We start from the raw sequence: 21,307 nt of genomic DNA on the forward strand, positions 1-21,307 counted from the left end.
GACCTAATGAGAGCTGAGGACACTGAGGTAGACGGGCCCTTTGCACAGCATTCACATCACAAAAAAAAAAAAAATGTCAGAAATGTACAAGCACTCATCCGCAAAATGTATGTGGGCAACGCTACTTCTGACCACATCAACCTCTAAAGATATTGCCCCAATATTTTGTATTTTATAGATGACACGTTTCTCTCCAGTGATATCCGCTTTGTAATAAGCTTCTCTATGAAGAGCAAAATGCCCTAAAATCGGTACTATTTCCAGAAGTTGGTGTGAGCATAACTAGAGATGTCAACATGATTTTTGGTGTACTGATGGCAGATTTTGCACATTATGCAACTTTTGAATTCCTACATTAAGGTTATTAATTTGTCCCCTCCGTGCATTTCAAAAGGCCCATCTACGGTGTCCTGGTTGTTCATACAATAGCAGAAAAAATATTACCATTTACTAGTGTGCCCCAGTCATTCTATTAATTTGTTGATTTACTTACTAGAGAGGACAAAGCGTATACATGGACAATTCAATGCACTAGCAGGAGGATGCTCAAGTAGGTGGGCGATGTTCTCCTTCTGGGCGTACCTCTTCGTTGTGCTTGCGTTCCTCCTCTTGTACCTCCAGTTGCGCTTTCTCCCATTCCTTCTTTAGCTTCTCCTGTTCCTTCTGGTACTGCTCCTGAAAGTGGCACAATGTCAAAGTCAACTTAACTTCAGTTAAAAAAAAAAAAAAAACAATATCAGAGATACTACATGCATGTGCAGGACAAAACATGACAATATGCTGGAAAGGGTTATTCATTTCAGTAGCTCAACTCAAAAAGTCAAATTTATGAACTTTTAAGAATGCCAATTCGTGCCATTTTATTTTTGGCATTCAAATCTTAAAACTGTCTATTTTTTATGTTTTCACCATCTCAAAATATTTGACTGCATAGGACAAAATGAAGATATATGTCGATTTTTTATACAGATATTAAATTGTAGGACAAGCTCTAGAGAAAATGAATGGATAGGTGTACCTAATGAAGTGTCCCAAAAGTGTAACCACAACCTTGTATGGTGTTAAGCGGCAACACACATCCCCCCAACCTAACACACACACATTACCACCGGTGTACCTGTAGGAGGCGCTCCTGCTCCTGTTGCCACCTTTCCACGCGCTTACGTTCCTCATTGGGGTCCCAGACCCAGTGATTAACACGCTTAGCCAAGTTCAACATGGGGGTCTCAATCTACCCCAGAACCCACATTCACAATCACACACACACAAAGACACCCCCGCACGCACACACGAGGAAAAACACACACATACACACACACACACGTCGAGACAGCAAAAGGACAGAAAGAGAGGAAAGGTCAGAGTACAAGTGGAGACGAGGGGTAAACACGAGGTCCAATTGAAGGATGAAGGAGAAGCAGAGCGCAAGGCAACAAGTTGATACTTACGCTCATGCTGCTCTCCTCTTGGCCTTCTGTGGATAAAAAAACACACACGTGACCTTTCAATCTGGGTAAGGAATGAGTGATTGTGAAAATTAGGGGCCTACAGATTAAAGGAGAGGAGAAAAACATTTTTTTTCTTTACAATGAGACAGTAGGAGCGACCATTTTGCCTTGTACAGCCACTTGTCGATTGAAAATGACATCACAGTGCCGAAGGACTCGGGTAACGAGCAACCATGGCGCACTTGTTTTCTCGGTTTGGTCATGTGACATTAGCAAGCTGAACCCTGAGACACTGTGACATCATTTTAAGTAGACAGAAAAATGCACAAATGTAAGGAAGCGTGGAACTGCCAATGTGGAGTCAACATTTTTGACTGTCAAATATGCTCGAACGTACTCGTAGGCTAAATGCTAAAAACAAAGCATCTTTTCCCATAATGCCAAAGGGTATAGACTGACGCACGCCAGAGTATACCTTGCGGTATTATGGTAAAAAAAAAAGCTTCACGGAAAAATGATGACCACCCCTGAGATGGATAAAAATGGGTTGATTTTGCATATTAATTCTTATTCCTTCTTAATTAAGTGGGAGACGCAGGTAAAAAACTTATATTTGATTTGACATTTAATTACTTAGTTGGCCAATATAAGCGCTTTTAAAATTGTCAATAATCGGCTGATTTCTTTGCTCATTTCTTTTAATATACAATATAGGACAATGACATTAATGTTCAGAAATCCATATCAGTCGGGCCCTATGGAAATCTTTCTTAATGTTTCACATAATGGAGTCCTACCTGAGACACTGGGACAATGGTCTTGTATGCTGGTTACTGAAGTTGATGATGGCGACTGAGATTGTTTTTCCTCTTCCGGATTCTCAACGGTGGAACTTTTATTCACCTGAAAGTTAAATCCTTATTACAGTGTATATGAATGACCAAATAAATGTTTGCATTATGTACATTATGCATGCATGTGGACATACACTGAAATGAATAGCAATGCATTATATTATTATTATTATTATATTTACAAATAGAGTTATTAGGGCCCGACGATTCATCGGATGCCCGATTGAGTAGGTTGATATTAGCAGGCGAGTTTTATTTTAATTTTATATAATAATACATTTTTCTCTCTGTTGAAAAGTTCAACAAATGCTAAAAGACAAAAGTATTGAAAACAGTCAAAGTTTTCTCTTTTAATTCACAATTTCATTGTTGTAATTTTTTAGTGCATTATCAGACCAAAAAGAAGTCCATTTAATTTATTACATGCTTTTTAAATTAATCAAACAATTAAGCAGATATTATATGGGTATTTTAGTATGCCAAATATTGTAATGAACATTGGCTTAATTAATTCATATCGGTCGGGCTCTAATAGGTCTGTGTATGGACAGATGACGTAAAAATTATGGGCTCTATTTTCATGACAGATTTGCTGACGTGCGTAAATCTGCACAGAGACGAGTTTAGCTCAGTGTTGGTAATTCTCCAGACGCACGCAAATCAGCGTATTTAAAAAAAAAAAACATTTGTACATAATGTTTATGGCCAGACAAGATGAAAGCGGACACAAATGACATCACTACCTGATTAAGTGTTGTAACTTGGCTGTGGCTGTTGACATCCATATCGTGTGGCTCCACCAGCGTCTGAGTGAGCTCAGTGACGATGGTGGTCTTGGTGATGCAGTTCCTCCCACTGAACAGCGAGCTGATGGTGGAGGATGACGAAGACGAGAAGGATGACGAAGACGAGGAGGACGTCGCCGCCTGGGGAGGAGGCGACCTGTCCCGCGTCTCCGGGAGAGAGGCGGCCGCCTCCTCCGCTTGTGTGACCAGGTTGTCCTTCGCTGATGGCGAAGGCAGTGGTGAGGTGTCTGCGTCGCCATTCACACGCACTAGGCCGTCCATCTTAATGTGACACACACACCAAAAAAATTTGAATGGGGCCCATTAGAAGAGAAGCGGCCATTTTGTGTTAGGTGCAGGTGGGGCAGTGCCTTAGCAAATATAGCCGATTGCACTGAGGTGAATTAAAAAAAAAATCTTATGCAGAACGTTTTAATTCAATAAAAAAGTGGACATTTAAGTTGTCTCGTGTTGCTTTTGTAATACCCATGCCGTTCTCCGAGTCCTTTCTCTGGCGGTGTGGGGCAGCGGCCTACTATGCTCCAAGTTGCAGTGGAAATAGTGCGGTGAGGAATGTGTATTAAGTAGTCTTTAGACCAAGATTGTAGCGCACGAGGATCAATTGACCATGGAAAAAAAGCATTAAGTACTTTATTTTGACTTTCTTCTTTTTTTTTTTATTCACAAATTAGGATTTTTTTTAATCGAATCACTTGTTTGTTTGTTTTTATTTCTAAGTTAAATTTAGGCCTTGAAATTTTATAAAAACCTGATTTGTTGATTCAGGATATATTTATTTGTGGTCATATGCTGTTAAATTCAAAAATCACAATTTATTTTTTGTTTTTTAAATTGTAAAGTAATATTCTTTGTTTTTATTAATTTATAAATGTTTTTATTCTAGTTTTTAATAAACCAGGATTGAGATATTCAGCAATTCTTAAATGTCCACTTTTTATGTATTCACTTTTGAGGTTTTTATTGATCAAAATGAGATATATTTATGAATTTATTTAGTATTTATGTATCAGTTTGTTCTATTCACAAGTCTTTGCTTTATTTTTTCACTACATTTGTTTTTTGGGTCTTTTTGAGGCTTGGTGTTTTCTGGCAAATCAGGATTTAGTCATTTTATTGTTTAATTATCTGGTTCCAAATGAGGACTTTTAAATGTTTAGTTTGATTTATTCTTTAATTTTATTTAACTTTTGGTTGTATTTTAGTTGTTTATTTCAGAGTAGTGTAGCTTTCCCAGGATGTAATTTAGAATAATAGCAATACCAATCTAATAGTGTTGCTTCACCCACTGCATACACAGTAATAATGCCTTTCCTTTCCATACCTTGATTCCATGTGTGCTGCTTGGCTGGCGATAGGGCTTGGCGGCCAGCAGGGGTACGGGTCTGGAGGGCGGCGGCGGCGGTGGCGGCGGCGAGGGATGCGTGAATACGGGGTTTGCGGAGTGAGGCAGAGACGATTTAAGCTTGGGGGATTTAGGTCGAGGTACTGCATCCGCTTTGGTCGCTGGTTCTGGTTTGCAAGAAGATACTTGAGCTGGAGGTTCATAGCTTTCTTGGGATGGAGGAGGTGTGCTTTCTGAAGTCAGTGGTTCTCTGAGGGAGGCAAGTGTGCAAGCATGACTTGATCATTATACAGGGGGTTGCACAAAGTCGCTATGCATTCGTAAGAGTTCTGTATAATATATTAGCAAACGTTTATCTGCGCTGTTGGACAGAAACCTTGCATGTCCAAATGGTCAGTTTCATATTTTTCATCAATCAATACTATTTGTCTGTCACTACATGATAATTATCCAGTTTAAAGTGGTCAAAATAGTTTGGGAACACATTTATGAACTCTGTCTGAGAAGTGCTGGACACTCCACCTCTTCTCTCACTCTGCGGGAGCCGTGCACATTGTTTCGCCTCGAGATTGAAAGTCAGGGCGAATTTTAGACAATAACGAATGTTAAGTTGGATAGTTAAGAGAGAGCCCGTTCTTTTAAAAATGGACTGGTGTGATGGTTTGGTGCAGAAGGAACTGGTCAGCTATAAATGTATGTTTGCATAAAGACTCATTTTCGCCCATGACACTGCTCATTTTGTCTGTCGTGTCTCTTGAGGCTCTAAGACCTTTGAAAAAGAATATTGGAAGATGATGTAGTCACAGTTGTTTGTGCTTACAAAGTATAAAATGATTTTGGGCTTGCCATGGCACTGTAAATAAATTATTTCGGCAAATTAAATGAGCCATTGAACATGGTTTTGAGATGCTGTTCTATTGATGTTGGGGAGCAACAGCATGTTTGCAATATCACGGTGTAATAGCAACTTGGGGTGTTTTGGAACTGGAGCCATTGAGAGAGCTGTGTAAAGAGATGCATGGAAGCAAGAAATTGAGAACAATGAAGACCTCTGTGTCAAAGTTGCCTTCAGTTTGGAAACTAGACTACAGAATGTCAACTGTGGGCCTGTGAAGCTCTTTGAAACTGTTTTGTGATTAAGAGCTTTACAAATAAACCTGACGCAATTGGAGCACACAACAGACTGACTGTACTTAATGCTAATTTTCATATTATTCTAATTGTGACTTCATGAAGCGATTGTTTTTTTTTGTTGTTTTTTTTTTTTTGCATAGTAAAAACTGTATACCTACATTTCCAGGCCCCTGTGTAAGTCTTCACGCATCTTGTGCTCGGTTGATTCTGGCTTGGTGTCTTCACTAATGGTTTTGTGTTCGTGCTGGGCCTGGTTTTGGGTCGCATTGGGGTTTGCGGTTGAGCGAGGCAGCTTTAAGAAGTCCAGCGTGGCGTCGCTGATGGTGAAACGGAGAGCGTAGCGTTGCAGAACCATGGCCGCTTCCTCTGGTGTCGCCGCACTCCGGTATGCCTCGCACAGCTCTGCCTCTCGCCGCTCCCTTGGAATACAAGGATTGATATTTTCAAGCTGTCTATGAGGGATTATTCATCGCAGCCGCTAAAAACATTCTCACGGTTTTGATCGGTTTATAAGACAACCGCAGGGAATTCCACCAATTTCTACATTTATGAAGCTTTTCCAGCTGCAAAAAAACAGACGGCATTGAATGCACACGGAGGAGAACTCTTGTCTCTTAAAGAAGTAAAATCAGGAAAACGTTTTTCATTTTTTTATTCCCTTAACTATCTCAATGCCAGCCATTTAAAAAAAAAAAACTCTTGCGTGCCAGAGCTTTGTGACTGATCTTCCAAGTATATTGTGTTCTGACTATGTAAACACAAACAACCAAATAAAAGATTAAACTCTTTGTTTCTATTTTATTACATTTTCTAGTAATCAGTAGTAGAACATTGGTCGGTTTGAACTAAATCACCTATTTTTGAGCTACAAAAACCCTGAAAGCAAACTTTTCTGAAAAAAAAAAAAAAAAATTTGATGCATTTACAATAATAACCAGTGTGACAATTTTACATGAGATGAACCTTACTAAGAATTTGCACGCAATTTAGTAGTAGTAGTTTGTAGTGTGTGTGCGTGCATGAGTGCGGTATCTTGATACATTACGTCAGTCATAGGATATCTCCTTTGTGACACTCTTTGTAGTAGATTTAATGTGACAAACACTTTGATGAATCACAAGCTGTTTGCAACAATCGCATTTCTAAAGATGCACCATGTTTACAAGCGTCAGATTTATTTAGCCACATGATCTCATCCAAAAGAGACCCAATGCTGCAATCTGCTGGTCATAATTGTTTTTTTTTTTTTCTTTTTACTTTCCCAGCAGTGGAAAAGTGGTTGAGAGCCTAAAAAAAAGGAGGAACTTCAATTCCCCCTCCCATGCGATGCTTACTTTTCTTCCACAATCTCCTTGTAGGTCTTGATGCTCTTCCTCTTGTCACCTCCCTCCCCGCTCAGCTTCTCCATCCTCTTCCTCTCTTCTTCCTTCTTGATTAGCTCCTGCGAGGCGCAGCGGCGGCGGTTCTTCCATCGGGCCAAGTCCTGCAGCAGCAAGCAGTGTCACCCCCAAATTTTTTTTGTCCCAAAGATGTCAGTAATTATGAAAAAAATATTGGAAAAATATGATTACACAAAACTGAGCGAAGACAGTGTGTGCTTTTTCTTCGGTTACATTTCTTACACTTTGCCACTGGTCGTCCTCATCTTGGAAGTTGTTGTACTGCTCGTGCATGCGCTCGTAGCGTGACTGGCTCAGCTGTGGCAAGTGTCCTGCCTCGTCCTGGTCAACCATGTCGCCCATGCTCACGCTCCTGAATGGGAAAGTCCACGATGGTATAAACACGGAATACTGGCCACCACTACACACGTGTTAAGACAAGGCAAGCAATCAATGAATTGTGGAGCGAAGCAAACGCCAAACTGTTAATGGATCCCAGTGAGCAAATTTGAATTAAATAGAAAAAAAAAGATGACAATAAAAAGCTGCAGGTTAGCAATGGCAGTAAAAAAAAAAAACCAGTTTGAAGCATGTTAGCTGTAGGAAGCATAACACAGTGCAACCTCTGAAGTTCGATTTGATTTTAACAACAGAACAAAATTAATTTTTTTCTTTTTTGCAAGAATATATTGAAACACGGTATTGTCATTATAATCGTTTTTGTGCAATAAGAATTAAACATAAATTCTTAATTTTTCATCCAGCTCAGGTTGACACAATTTTGGGTTCGAATTGCAAACGTCACATGACCAGTGCCCAGATAAAAAAGCTCCCGTGCTGGAGACAATTTGGATTACTTTGACATGATATCCAAGATTTAAAAACTGTTTTCTAAAGTGACGTCAGAGGTTCAACTGTACGAAAAAGTTGTTGCTCTTGTTAGCATGCAGTCGTCCATATCCACTTTGTCAAACTTACTCGGTGTCCTCGGACAAAAAAGCGACTCTGCGGCTCATCCTGGAAGGACAAAGTGAAGTGAACAAAATGGGAACGTGAGGGTCTGAGTCGGCCCAACGGGAAATTTAATTCAACGCATTCCAATCAATATTTCGATTGAAGGAAAGAACGACACATGCAGTCAAAATTGGGAGGGCGTCTCACATCATTGGCGGCAGATCATCTTCCCCCACCCAGGAGGCTTTCTTTCTCGGTGGATTCTCCATCCTACTGGTCTTTCCTAACCCTGCCTCCCCACAAGGCGGGAGTTGGGAAGGGGCCACATTTGTCACATCTGCCGATTTCTCTTTTTGCTCGCCCACTTCCTCCTTCCTGGGCAGGATTTCGAGTGGTTGGACGCCACCGCTGACCACCAAGCAAGACAAATGTATCAAAACCCAGCTGGGGTGCCACACAATGAGATGAATACACGTAGATCACGCCTCAGACAAACATGCTAGTGCCACACCATGGCAGCGATACGCTCGTTGGACGTAACATTAGGTACACCTCAGCCATCATTGAACCCAGCACAAGAAATGTCTCAGAAATTGCTTGGGTTGTCCCCGATGCAAGTGGCCTTTAACTGTGAAAAGCAAAATCGTGAAATCTAATTCAATTTAATAATAAATGAAAATATTCTAGTACAAAAATGATAACACGGAATTTTGAATGTTATCCTGGCTTGGAATTATTAGTTTAAATTCAGTGTATTTGGAATAAATGTAACAAAATTTAATATTGCAACCATAATGGTAAGGTTACAAATCATTTTTCATTTTTTTAATATAGTCTGAAAGTTAATCAAATGTAATTGTATTTAATGTTACAGCATTTGGTTGCTTCAGGTTATTTCAGGACAACGTTGAGCTGTTGTCTTCGGTCGCAACATTTTGCGACAACAATGAATAACGCCCCAAACGGTTTGGAAGAGAGTCAAGTTAGCCACAATACAATGCCTATGTTACAACTTCAAAATAAAGAGCCCTTCCGCATTGATGTTCAAATAATATTTGGTAAGCAAAGTTTATTTTGAAGCTGACCTTCTTTCCGACTGTGTACATGTAAATAAGCGGGTACTTGAGTTGAGGCAGAAAAAATGCTCTAAGCGAAAAAAAAAAATGCCTCAACCTGTTTCAGCCCTAGCGTCAACTATATGCGGATTTTTGTGACTCGCGGTTCCCTCTGCAAAAAGTGAGGATCCACTGTCAGAAAATAAAATGCATTATGGATCATGCCCACCTTTGTGAAGCAGTTCCCAAAGTTTTACTGTATTTCTCACTGAATGTTAATTACATTTTCTTGAATTTCATTTTGTTGTGAATCATCATCAATAAATATTGTCCGAAATTAGCATTTTAAAAAAAATTAGACGTGCAGTAACTAGTCGATTAATTGAAAACTAATCTATTATTTTGAAGAAAAAAAAAACAAAAAAACAAGGCTAGTAGAAAAATGATAAATTATCTTATTGTATTTTTTTTTTTTTTTAAGTGAGCATTTTTTTCATTGTAAAGGCAGACTTTATAATCCAGCTTGATTGGATCCAAGTCCGAGTCATCTCCTTAATACTTTGTTAGTCACTTAAGCACATCCTCCAAAAGCAAACCGCGAAAGGTACCTTTGGCCCGCCATCTTTTCCACACACTTGGGTGCCTGCTTGGTTCTACAACTTTGGATTGTGTTGTTTTTAAGCGCACCAGGCACTGGTAGAAACTGCCTGAAGGCCGGATTGGATTTTTGGAGCCATCCCGCCCTGCGAGCCATCATGTCGTCCTTCTCTGGGTTGCAAAGAGGCTCGTTTGCATCATGATGTTCCCTCTCAATATGAGTGCGTAGGTTAGTTTCATTGGTCATTTTCCCTTCTTCCGCTCTGTGACAGAAACTCCAATGAGCTGTTTAAATCTCACACTAACAACCTGGTTAGTTGACACGTCCAAACGTTCCCACCTGAAGTACTTATTCCTCTCCACTTCCTTGGTGCCAGTAACCCGGACCTTGTAGTTTGAGGAGGGCAAAGGCAGGAAGCGGTTGCAAGATGCCGAAGACGTGCTTTGCTTATGGAAAACTCCAGTTCGCCTTGCCATCATGTCATCTTTCTGAACGTCTGGTATTCTCTCCTCTTCTTCTTCCTCCTTCAAACAGCTCTCATACTGAGCCAGACAAGCATCCAACTCGGCCGGAGAGCGAGGAGCCTCCGGAGAGCCAGGTGAGAAGTTGGAGGTAGCTTGACTTGGTTGTCCTCCGTCTGTGAGGCTGCGAGGGTATCATAAAGCTCTAAAATTGGCTCAAACTAAGGCCGTATAGCACAAAACTGTGCATGCAAATGATAACATACACAGTGCTCAGGTCAATCTTGCTATATGTTAGCATCATAATTGTTAGCATATTAGCAGTTAAGAAATTTGAATTAGTAATAGTACCCGACTATACAAAGCACGATGTAAGATTCAAATAGAATTGCCTTGGCACATCACAACTGTTAGCATGTTAGCATTTTAATTATTCTCATTTAAAAAACACCTGACGAAAGAGCCAGAGGTAAAATCCTACTAGAATTGTCTAGCTTCTTTTTTTGTATTTAGGTTACTATCATCCGATATCTTAGTATTAGACCTGTTTACACCTCAACAGTTCTCATTAGTAATATTTTCTGATGATCAAGTAGGATGTGAAATCCTCATAAAACTGCCTCCATGTTTTTTTGTTAAGGGAAACTATCTTGGGAAATGTTAGCCTCGTAACTGTTTACATTTTAGTCCTTCTTGATTTACATAGTACCCGATTACAGAGTACAATGTGAAATCCATATTTGTCTGTTTTAGCGCTTTTTGTACTGTCTTGCTATTAGTTAGCACAACAGCAGTTAGCATGTTAGCAATTTGCATTTGAAACAGTACAATGTGGAATCTTAAATCTATCTGACTGCTTTTGGGACTTGGGTTGTTCTATAAAATGTTCGCATTAGTATGTTTGCAGTTTAGTCATTTTCATTATGTTGAAAGAGTACAATGTAAAATCTGTATTCATCTGCTATCTTGTTAGCATAGCAAGTATTAACAGACTTGCATTATAGGCATTATCATTATCCTACTCAGTATTAGATCAAATAGTCATGTCAAATCATTGTTCTGCTTTCGCACATTTTGTACTCAGATTGCTATCTTGCTAAGAGTTATTATTCTTTCATTTTTAAATATGTTTCATTTGCAGATCCTGAATTATTGTTATTATTTAATATTAAATATTCTCACATTAAACATTCTCACCATATCAGCTGTAAAAATGAGAGACATAACATGCTTTCATCTGATTAAAAGCAGAAATCAAACAGGAAAAATGCAGATAGTTGCACCCCCGACAAGCTATAGACAAAGCCTGCTATAGAGCACTCTATGACACAACTACTGCATCATCTGCCCCAGTCCAAACCAGTGCAAGCGGCCATGTTTGTACCTGCCTTCCCACTCAGAGAGCAGGGAGCCCAGGCCAATGGTCGGCACGGCAACCGTCGCCTGGGACAGGAGTCGTCCTAGCAACCCTGACTCGGGCGAGCCTATTGGCTGCCCCATCTCGGTCACGCCCCCGAACCTCACCGACTTGCCGTGACCCCGTCTGCCACTTGCGTATGTTTTCTCCCGACAAGCCTGACAAACGGGGACGGGGTCAGGCGCGCTACAGACACACACACATACACACAGCGAAGAAGAAATGAGCAACTCCAGATCAATTAGACGGGAAGTAGAGGAGGTTGCTATCTTGCTATGTGTTAGCATAGCATCTGTAAGCATTTTAGCCATTCTCATTTGTAATAATTAACAGGCCAGGATGTAAAACCCTAATCAAGCCACGTTTGCATTTTTTTTATACTCAGGATGCGGTCTTGCTATATTGTAAGTTAGCATAGCAACTGTTAGTATTTCAGCCATTCATTTGTACCTAAATACAAGTCAGAATGTTAAAATCTTATTCAATCCACCAGAGCTTTTTTGTACTGTAATTTGCTATGTTATAGCATATCAACCATTAGCAGGTTAGCATTTAGCCATTCTCATTCATAATAAATCTCATCAACAGGGTTGATAGTCAGGATGTAAAATCCTAGTCGGAGCTCTTATTGTTTTTATCTTATCAGGTTGCTATATCACTGTATATGCAAGCTAGGATACTATCAATGTGACTTGATGTTTTGCATTCAAGTTGCTCTTGCTACATGTTAGCATAGCAACAATTAGCATATTAACCATTCTAAATTGAATAGTACCTAACTAACATACTACAGGATTGGATGTAAAATCCTAATTGATCTGCCTTAGCAACATGAGTAAAAAAAAAAAGCGCAATCGTGCTATATGTTAGCAAAGCAACTGTTAGCATGTCAGCCATTTTCTCCATGTGATGTTCTGGTGCACAAATCCTCCTTTGTGGGAACTAATGACATCAGCATCAGGAGGACAAAAAACAAAAGCCTCGACACACAACAAACAATTGCCTCTTTTTTCCCTCAAACAAACACACACACACACCCCGACACACATACAATGACACGCACATACACACTAAGGGATGGCACATTCCCTGCCCTTTCAGAGCCTGTCAGATGGCAATGAAGTGCACAATAATGAGGAGAATAAATAAAGTGGTGAAAAGGAGCCAAGCGACGGAGAACTAAAGGAGATTTTAAAGCTCCTTTCAATGGGATTCAAGCAGCCACGAGGGGGCGTACTTTTAAAGATTTAGAGTTACGGTTCCTCAGTGTAGCAGTTGTCTTCTTGATTTACTAAATACATTAAAGCTACAGTACAGTGGAACATCTAAAGTGCAAAACCTTGGACTTCAAACAAGTGAGATTTGCACTTGATGCACTACACAATTAGAATTAGAATTAGAATTAGAAATCCCTTTATTGTCATTGTATTCAAGTGTGCAACGAGATTAGAGGGCTCCCCTCTCCAGTGCAATACAACAATAATACAGACAACTATATACACACATGCACATTCACACACGCGCACACATACACACACCTGGGTTCACTCATCCTGAGCCTCTCCCACTTCTGCACATCGGCTTGGCTCATTGCGACCGCGGTCAAACTCATTGGTCCGTCCTGGCGAAGGGGGCGTGGCCTAGTCTGTGCCCGTCTGAGAGCCAGATCATCCATCTGCTTGTCGGGTGTCACTTTAACCCTTCCTGCATCCTCAGACGCTTCCTCATGCTCATCCTCTTCGTCTTCTTTTTGGCGAGTAATGATGTCAGGGATTTGCTCATGCTCACTGTCCAATCGTCAGGATAGAATAGTGAGCGCAACAATGGTGGTAAAACAAACACCAGAGACTCGCACACACATACGCGCACTTAAACATGCAGACGTTGCATGGTCTAACCTGATGTCCTTGTCCTTGAGTGTTTTATGCGAGGATCGCCTGATGCCTTCCCAGCGTTCCTGATCTTTACTGCTGCACTCGGGCAGCGGTGAAGCCATGACAAACTGATGCATCCTGGGCACCGCAGGGCCCCGAGAAGCCCGTCGGGAGGCCAGGTCATCTTTGCAAATGTCCGGTACTTTCTGGCTCTCCGCCTCGCCTTCACCGTCCGAGGATGAGTCCCAAGCAGATTTTTGCACACTCAAAAAGTCGTTATCGCGGCGAAGGATGATATTGGGAGAAGCTGGTCTCTCCGGGGTGGGGGAGGTGGAAGGGCTGAGTTGAAGACGGCATGGCAACAAGTCATTTCACGAATGCCAAGAGGTCCACAGTGACGTTCCATGAGGCCAAGCGTTAGTGACGTGCATGGATTTAACTACGGCCACAAGACCATTAGTCCATCCAGATGACTTGAAACCAAAACGAAGATCTCCTCCAAGGAAACCTCATCACAAACTAGGAATGGGCACAACGAAGAACCCATCGATATCCCCCACATTAGAAATGTTACCCCTCATTTTAATATTACAAAAGTATACGACCTAAACAAAAGATTAACTAGCTGTCTAACACACTAAAGAACTTCCATGGATTGAAAGTTGGAGCTGACTAGTTAGCAAGGAAGTGTTTGCTAACTAAGTAACTAACTAGGTAGCTACATAACTACCCAGATAGCTCACAGAAAAATAACTGGCTTTGTTTGCAATAAATTAGCAGGCAAGCAAGCAAAAATCGGGAAATGAAGGTTAGAAGGTAACCATGCTAGCTCCATAGGTAAATAGAATTCATTAGTTTGCCAGCTAACTAAACACTACCTACTCCATGAACCAACACACTGAGAAGCTAAACCAAATTAAGCTGTGGCTATCTTGTTGACTAACTAACTAACTAACTAACTAAGTATTATGGTGTTCAGTTCATTAACTAACTAACTAACTAACTAACTAACTAGCTGATTAGTTGAGTTGTGATTGTGTTACCTAACTAACAAATCAAGTAACTAACAAACTAATCAATTGAATTTGATGTTGGCAAGATAAGAAACAGTAAAATAAATGTTATTGAGTCGATTGCAAGCAACCCCCCTCACTAAACAGTTCACTGGATTTGATTTGACTAACTAACAATGGCTCGTGTAAAAGAAACCTAGGAAATGAACAATCACTCGATAAACGATAAGATGACTGATGGAGTGAATTACTCATGAATGCCCACCACTACACAAGCAATGAGTTGACTTTTCTCAAGCAGTTAGTCGTTGGCCAACAACACCACAGCACCAGTCAATCAACTAATCGAGTTGCACCAGCAGCATGATTTCCACAAGCAATCACAAGCCAGTAGCCAAGGTCCGAGCACAACACTCCAAACGCTAACCTTCCGTAGCGAAGGGCCGCTGGCAACACTTTGATACCCGCCTTCTCCAATATCTGTAGCCTGGTCTGCTCACACACTTCCTTTTCGCCCTGGTAATCCGGCGCCCAGGTCACACTCTTTGGGCTCCTTTTGCTCTTGGTGGGACTGTTTGGTGCAACATTAGCTTAGGTTGCTCTATTTGAAGATATTCCAAAAGCATCATTACCTGCGCTGCTCTCCGTCCTCGGCATGAGGTCTGCGCTTTGCATTCAGGACGTAAAAACCGGTGTTGCTTCGGTTGGGCAGGAACTGGTTGAAGACAACGGGGGTCCGCGCCTCTCCGCTAGCTGCACGCCGGGCTGACATATCGTCCTTCTGCACGTCGGGCCTCCTGCCACCGTCCGCCTCCGGCTCGCCGTCTCTTCCTGGCGTTAAGGTCATTCAAGTGTTAAAGGACAGACAGCCAATAACTGTTTGTTAGTTAGCAGCCTACTTCCTGGCTACCTAATGGTCATTAACTATCTAGTTAACTACAGTAATATTGACAGGTCGCTCGTTAGTAATTTTGATCATATTTACTGTACTTTAACAGAAATTTAAACAGAGAATGAGGAAATCCCAATCTTATCAAGTACACTGCATCCAAAAGTATTTTATGTTTTGGCCTTTTTTTCTCAAAATGACATAAATTACCTAAAATTAGTACATTTTCCACAAACCAAGTATGAAATCAAATAAATATTCACAGACCTCCAAAAAAGATCTCACAACACAAATTCCAGTTGTGAATACTTGCAGGCTGTACTGTACATACTGTTTGGGGGTGGAGGATGGGTTTTGGAAAAAAAATAATGATCACATACTCTGCCAAGGCAAAAACTATCCAAGGGCTAAGGACAAGGAACTGTTTCTGCCTGGTTGCCTCACCTACCTTGCTGCACACATGCACTTGCACGCACACACACACATGCGCACTCACACATGGGACGCTGACCCGAGTACCTGTTTCACATCTCTAATGACTGCGGACAACAGCTGCACACATACACGCATGCACATGCAAACACACACGCACACATATGAAGCCTTTTCAGGCTTTCTTGTGATTAAGGGCTATATAAATAAAATTGACTTGACACGCATGCACACACCTAAACACAAACTAAACACACTCACACTTACTCACACAACACAAATGCACACAAATACACACTCAGCCATCCACATGACACAACAAGGTGAAACCCCCCGTTCGACACGCTTGAATCTATTAATGGAACTTAACTTTATGTGTTCTGAGAAAGAAGATGAATGTGTCAGCAGTCATATTTTATGAATCATTTAAATATTTCTAGTGGGAACAAACCTTCCGTGTTGCCTCGGTAGGCCACATCGGGAGAAGGACTGTGCTGCGAACGCGAGCCAAATGAGTCCAGACTGTCAATAAAACAAAAGACTGTTAACAACATGAATGAATGGCTCTTAATATTACCACAGTCTGATTGTTGGACTTCACAATCGAGCTACAAATGTGGAGCGGTCGAAGAAGGACCCTTTTTGTGAGTCTGCTTAAGAAGAAAGTCAGTTTTCTTACATTTTCTTACGTTTGATAAAAGTGGGAAATTTCAGACTCCTGAGAAAAAGATCATCTTAAATACGTTATCTGTATTCAATAGTGTAGAAACGTTTCTAATGGATGTTGATGTGTACATGTCACAATTTTAACTACATTTGTATTTGGTCAAATGTAAAACAAAGAATAATATTAACTATTGGCAAACTACAAAATGGACTCCCTGAATAATTATCAACCTTCCTATCTAGTTAACTTTAATAGTGGTTAGCTAGCTAGCTAACTAAGAATACACTTAAATGATTTGGATTGGAGTTTGCGCAAAGGATTATTGGCTGCCCTCTCCCCTCACTGTCGGACGTCTACACCGCCCGGTGCCTCAGAAGGGCTCTCAACATCGTCAAAGACAAAACCCACCCGAACTCACACCTGTTGGACCTGATGCCCTCTGGCAGGCGCTACAGGTGCATCAAATCGAGGACCAATAGACTGAGAAACAGTTTCTTTCCGAGAGCCATCTCCATTCTGAACTCTCACACACACACACACACGACCACCCTTACCTTGCAGAACAGCAACGTGATGTGTTTTTATATATCCTATTCAGTATTATTTTCCATTGCACGAACTATACTCTTATTTATCTAATTTTTTATATTTATCTGAATTATTATTGTATTGCACTGGAGAGGGGAGCTCTCTAATCTCGTTGCACACTTGAGTACAATGACTGATTCTTATAACTCGCTAGCGGTCATTAGTTAACGGAATAACTACTTAGTTGGCTAACTAAATGCTATCCAAGTAGTACAGCTAGCAAGCTAACTTACTAAGAAGCTAACTACATCAGTAAGCATTACCTACCTAACTGATTAATAAAAGCAAAAAAAAAAGCCAACTAGTTAGCTCATGCTTACAGAGTAACTTACTAGAATTATGAATTAACCTTGATAGTAATTAGTTAGCAAGCTGTCTATGTAGTGTTGACTATTAGACCAACTCATTAGCCACCAAATAGCAACGGTCACTGACGAACTACCAAACTTAAACTATATATTTATCTGACTTTGACAGTGGTTAGTTAATAAGTTAACACTAAGTAGCTAGCTTCTAAATTGACTGAACAACTGATTTTAATTGCCATTGGGTACTTAACTGTGTAGCTGTTTGCATACTAAATAACTAACCGACCATTTAACTGAAATTGATAGCAGCTCGTTGGCAAGACAGCTAGCTAGCTGCCCACACAACTAACTTTTGATTGCGGCTGAATAACTAGGTCAAAAACGAAAAAATCTAACTAACCATCTACAAAACTAACAGACTAAATTTGATTGCGGCTAGTTAGTGAGCACTAGGTAGCGAGCTATTGTAGTGTATTGTAGGTGCTGCTCAGTAAAACTGGGAAATGTAAAAACATAAATAAATGACAAAAACCCAAATGTTGGAATACAATTATCAAGGCACCTAAAAAAAAGATTAGCATCATTGACTTGTGTGTACTGTTTTGCTGAATCTAGTTCCATTTGTTAGTCTACTGTTTACAACAGTGGTTGTCTGACCTGTCCAGAGAGTTGTCTCGAGTGTGTCGAGGCGGGGAGAGTGACTCGCTGCGCTCTGAGTCCCAACAGTCGTAACCGCTGTCTCGAATGCTGCGCTTCTGCGAGCCGTCAGCCGCCTCATCGCTGTCCTGTGCACATGGAACAGGCCAAAAGACAACTACACTCAGTATATAAACGGAGCATTGCTTGGTCCACCTGGACAACTATATTAAGGCAAGACAAGGCACCTTTATTTCTAGAGCGCATTTCATACACAAGGTAGCTCAATGTGCTTCACATTCTTACGAAACAACATTTAAAAGCAAACAAATTTAAGACATTTAAAAAACAAAGAACTGTAATACATTTAAAAGCAAAGTACAGAAATAAAAATTTGTTTACTAAGATAATTAAAAGAATGTACAATGCAAGAACATAATTTTGAAATAACTGATCACAGAAATGCTCTAAAAGACCTTAGGGAAGAGGGAAAAGAGGAGCATAGTTTTAAATCTCTATTTAAAAGCATTTACACTTGGTGCTAACTTGAATTCTGTTGCCATCTTTTTCCATTAGCCTGCAGCATAACAGCTAAATATTGATGCAACACATTTGCTTTGAATTTTGGCCTTGAAATTTGACCCAAATCAGCTGACCTCTAAGTCTTATTGGGTTTAGATTCTATGACCGATGAATAGAGATTGTCTGAATAGATAAATCGAGTTAGTTGGCGATGAGCTGCGGCTGTTTGATGCTCTTCTGAGGGAGTCCAGTCAAGAAATCATTACAATAATCAAGTCTACTGGAGATAAAAGCAAAGATAAAATTCTTTTGGTTAAAACTTTCTTAGAACTTACGCACCTAATTCGGGTAACTTACAGCTTTGTACTCATAAAATTGGTCGAATTGGTCAAAAAACCTGATTTGTAATTTGATTGACTTTGATTTCTAGTAGAAAATTTATTTTCAGTATAATATACTGAAAATACATTTTACATTTACATTTTTAGTAGCTATAAGTTCCATTGAGTCAGATCAGTGAAGGAGTCCATTTTGTCTTTCTGAAACTGAACAAAAGAATGTCTTCTTCCAGGAGTGCACCCCTGACAACAACAAAAACAACCCCCGCAGGCCCACTCTGGCTACTTTCTGTCGATTAACCCAAGTCCCCGCCCCCACTCATCACCTTCATGTTTGCCAGCAGAGCCTCAAATTCCTTGAGGTCGAGCGTAGGCCCACTGTAGGAGGCGCAGCCACTGGCCGCTTTGCCCAGCCAAAACACAGTGTTCAGAACCTGCAAAACACAAACCAGGGATTACAAAATATGCAAAATTACAGGAAGGGAAAAGATCCAACTCACATTTTTTAGTTTGCGGCTGCAGTCTGAGTCTCTGTTAGAAGAGGAGATTATTAAACACAATTATTTTGCATAAATAACTAATAAATACACTAATTAATTTACTGACTTGAGGTTGGCTCGAATGGAGGTGTCTAGGAGGTCTCCCGGGTCAAACAGCTGGGAACCTTTCAACCCGAGTTCCTCGCAGCCCCGCAGGAAGACTGAAAGGTTGTCCTAGAGGAGGACAAAGAAAGTTTTTATTCTTCACTTCAAACAATTTAACACATGCAAACAAATAAGACATAATTTCTAGGTTTCTTTTAGCTGGATGGAGCAAAAGGTTTTCAAAAGCTGATAATGCCACATTGCTGTGATGTCAAATAAAAAGCATGGTAATTATAATACTCTGCATACACTCTCATAATCCAACAAAAGATGGATTTTTTTAGGTTGTTGCTGATTCTGATATTTGGGAGACTAAAAATCTGATAACTGATAAATTGGTAGATTCATATCAATTGCATGAATTACATTTACAATACCTGTTCCATTAGCATTTAACTTTAGAACAGAGTGAAAAGGCTCCATGTTATTTGAATATAATCTTTGTTTTATGTAATGATGTGTAAAAAAAATAAATGAATAAAAGTAAAAATTTTTTAACAATTTTAGAAACACTAATATCGCGGCCTAATAAATCAGTCAGGCCCAACTCATAATATTTCTGCAAGAATTATTTTGGGACATTTTGTCACTTTATGAATTTACATGGGAACTTTCTTAACAAAAAAATACATTATTCTTGCAATGTTTATTATTTTTATTCATTTTTAACAAAACTTTTAAAAAAGATTTTTTGCTAGTTTACGACTTTGCAAACACAACATTCTGACTGTATTTGTAGCTTTAGGAAATTTTATTCAGATATTTTATTCTATCATTTTCCTACTTTATTATTTATTTATTCTCACAACTTTACGACTTCTCATCATTTTATGACATGCTTTTTTTGTAAAATTATGACTTTTTGTATGACTGTATTTCTGTCACTCTATGATTGATTTTCTTGTAACATTACACTGTGAATTTTGTATTGTTCTTTGAATTCCAAAAAGTCAACAGAAGATATGTACACATCAAAGTGGATCTATTACTTTTTTTTTTTTTTTGCTCCTTCATGGGTGAAGGCTCTGAGGCTTGTGGATTTTTCCTTACCAAGCCGGCGATTGGGGTGGGCAGTCTGTTGATCTTCTTGACTAGGCCTGGTCTGATTGCGCTCAGAAGTCTGGGTGGAGGAGGGGAGATAAGCAAAGTTAGGAAGGGGGTGTGAGTGATGTTGCCATTCGTGTGATGTCATCAGTCTTACTCGCACAACAGGATGCCATTCTCCAATGCACTGCGGAAGTCCTTGTTTCCAAAGCTCTTCCCTGTGGCCGCCTGTCGGACAGTGAATGGCAAGTCAGGGAATATGCAATATGAATCAGAATCACAAGAATCAGAATAGCTTTACAGTCATTGTACCACAAAATGCAACCAAATGGAACAGATACCACCTGTTCAGGAAAAAGAGAAAAAAAATGACAAACAGCTGGAGACAGAATGGAAGTTTAACGGGGCTCCTTTTGACCGTTTTATTAGATGAAAAGAAATCATGAGGAGGTTGCTGGGGGAAAAAATAGCCTCAGACAAATTATATTATGGATTAAAAGCAATGGTAACAGGAGTTCAGAACATTCACTACTTGTACGATTGACCCATCTCACTAAAATTGCGTGTGGAAAAACACAAAAACTCAATTATTTATGATTCATTTTATCTGTAGCCGAGCTAGGAAATGTATTCAAATGCCTCTCGCTACTGCTAGCAATAGCTTGACTAGCCACAAACTGGCTAGCAATTAATTTATTCATTCAATATTATGATTTTATTCACGTATTGCAATGACTTTTTCTCTCATAATTTTACATACCATACATTTGTCATGCAAATAAGAAAATAATTGAATTAGCTCAATTACTACAAAAAATATTAAAATTTTAATCACATGACATTTAGCCTTATTAACATTAAAGCCTTTTTCCTCCTAAAATTACACAGTTATTCTCCTAATATT

The 21,307-nt window shown here is 39.9% G+C and overlaps 1 protein-coding gene across 1 annotated transcript in view; it reads right to left on the reverse strand.

Annotated features, from left to right (window-relative positions):
* The window catches only part of LOC148331938 (LIM and calponin homology domains-containing protein 1-like), a 34,242-nt gene that overhangs the window by 4,547 nt on the left and 8,388 nt on the right, over nt 1-21,307 (reverse strand). The window contains exons 2-26 of the mRNA XM_088302735.1: nt 20,561-20,631; nt 20,410-20,479; nt 19,322-19,428; nt 19,216-19,246; nt 19,042-19,149; nt 17,877-18,004; nt 16,108-16,178; nt 14,968-15,166; nt 14,763-14,906; nt 13,347-13,661; nt 12,987-13,235; nt 11,416-11,634; nt 9,910-10,215; nt 9,581-9,832; nt 8,125-8,325; nt 7,942-7,980; nt 7,207-7,336; nt 6,919-7,067; nt 5,743-6,003; nt 4,430-4,700; nt 3,046-3,369; nt 2,246-2,351; nt 1,449-1,474; nt 1,118-1,231; nt 583-675 (exon numbers count right to left, since the gene is read on the reverse strand). Coding sequence (XP_088158861.1) covers nt 583-675; nt 1,118-1,231; nt 1,449-1,474; nt 2,246-2,351; nt 3,046-3,369; nt 4,430-4,700; nt 5,743-6,003; nt 6,919-7,067; nt 7,207-7,336; nt 7,942-7,980; nt 8,125-8,325; nt 9,581-9,832; nt 9,910-10,215; nt 11,416-11,634; nt 12,987-13,235; nt 13,347-13,661; nt 14,763-14,906; nt 14,968-15,166; nt 16,108-16,178; nt 17,877-18,004; nt 19,042-19,149; nt 19,216-19,246; nt 19,322-19,428; nt 20,410-20,479; nt 20,561-20,631 — 3,984 coding nt within the window. The remainder of the gene's footprint in view (nt 1-582; nt 676-1,117; nt 1,232-1,448; nt 1,475-2,245; nt 2,352-3,045; nt 3,370-4,429; nt 4,701-5,742; nt 6,004-6,918; nt 7,068-7,206; nt 7,337-7,941; nt 7,981-8,124; nt 8,326-9,580; nt 9,833-9,909; nt 10,216-11,415; nt 11,635-12,986; nt 13,236-13,346; nt 13,662-14,762; nt 14,907-14,967; nt 15,167-16,107; nt 16,179-17,876; nt 18,005-19,041; nt 19,150-19,215; nt 19,247-19,321; nt 19,429-20,409; nt 20,480-20,560; nt 20,632-21,307) is intronic.

The sequence above is a fragment of the Idiotropiscis lumnitzeri genome, chromosome 8, assembly GCF_059441095.1.
Source record: "Idiotropiscis lumnitzeri isolate Australia: NSW breed Sydney's pygmy pipehorse chromosome 8, RoL_Ilum_1.0, whole genome shotgun sequence".
In the NCBI taxonomy this organism is placed as follows: Eukaryota; Metazoa; Chordata; class Actinopteri; order Syngnathiformes; family Syngnathidae; genus Idiotropiscis; species Idiotropiscis lumnitzeri.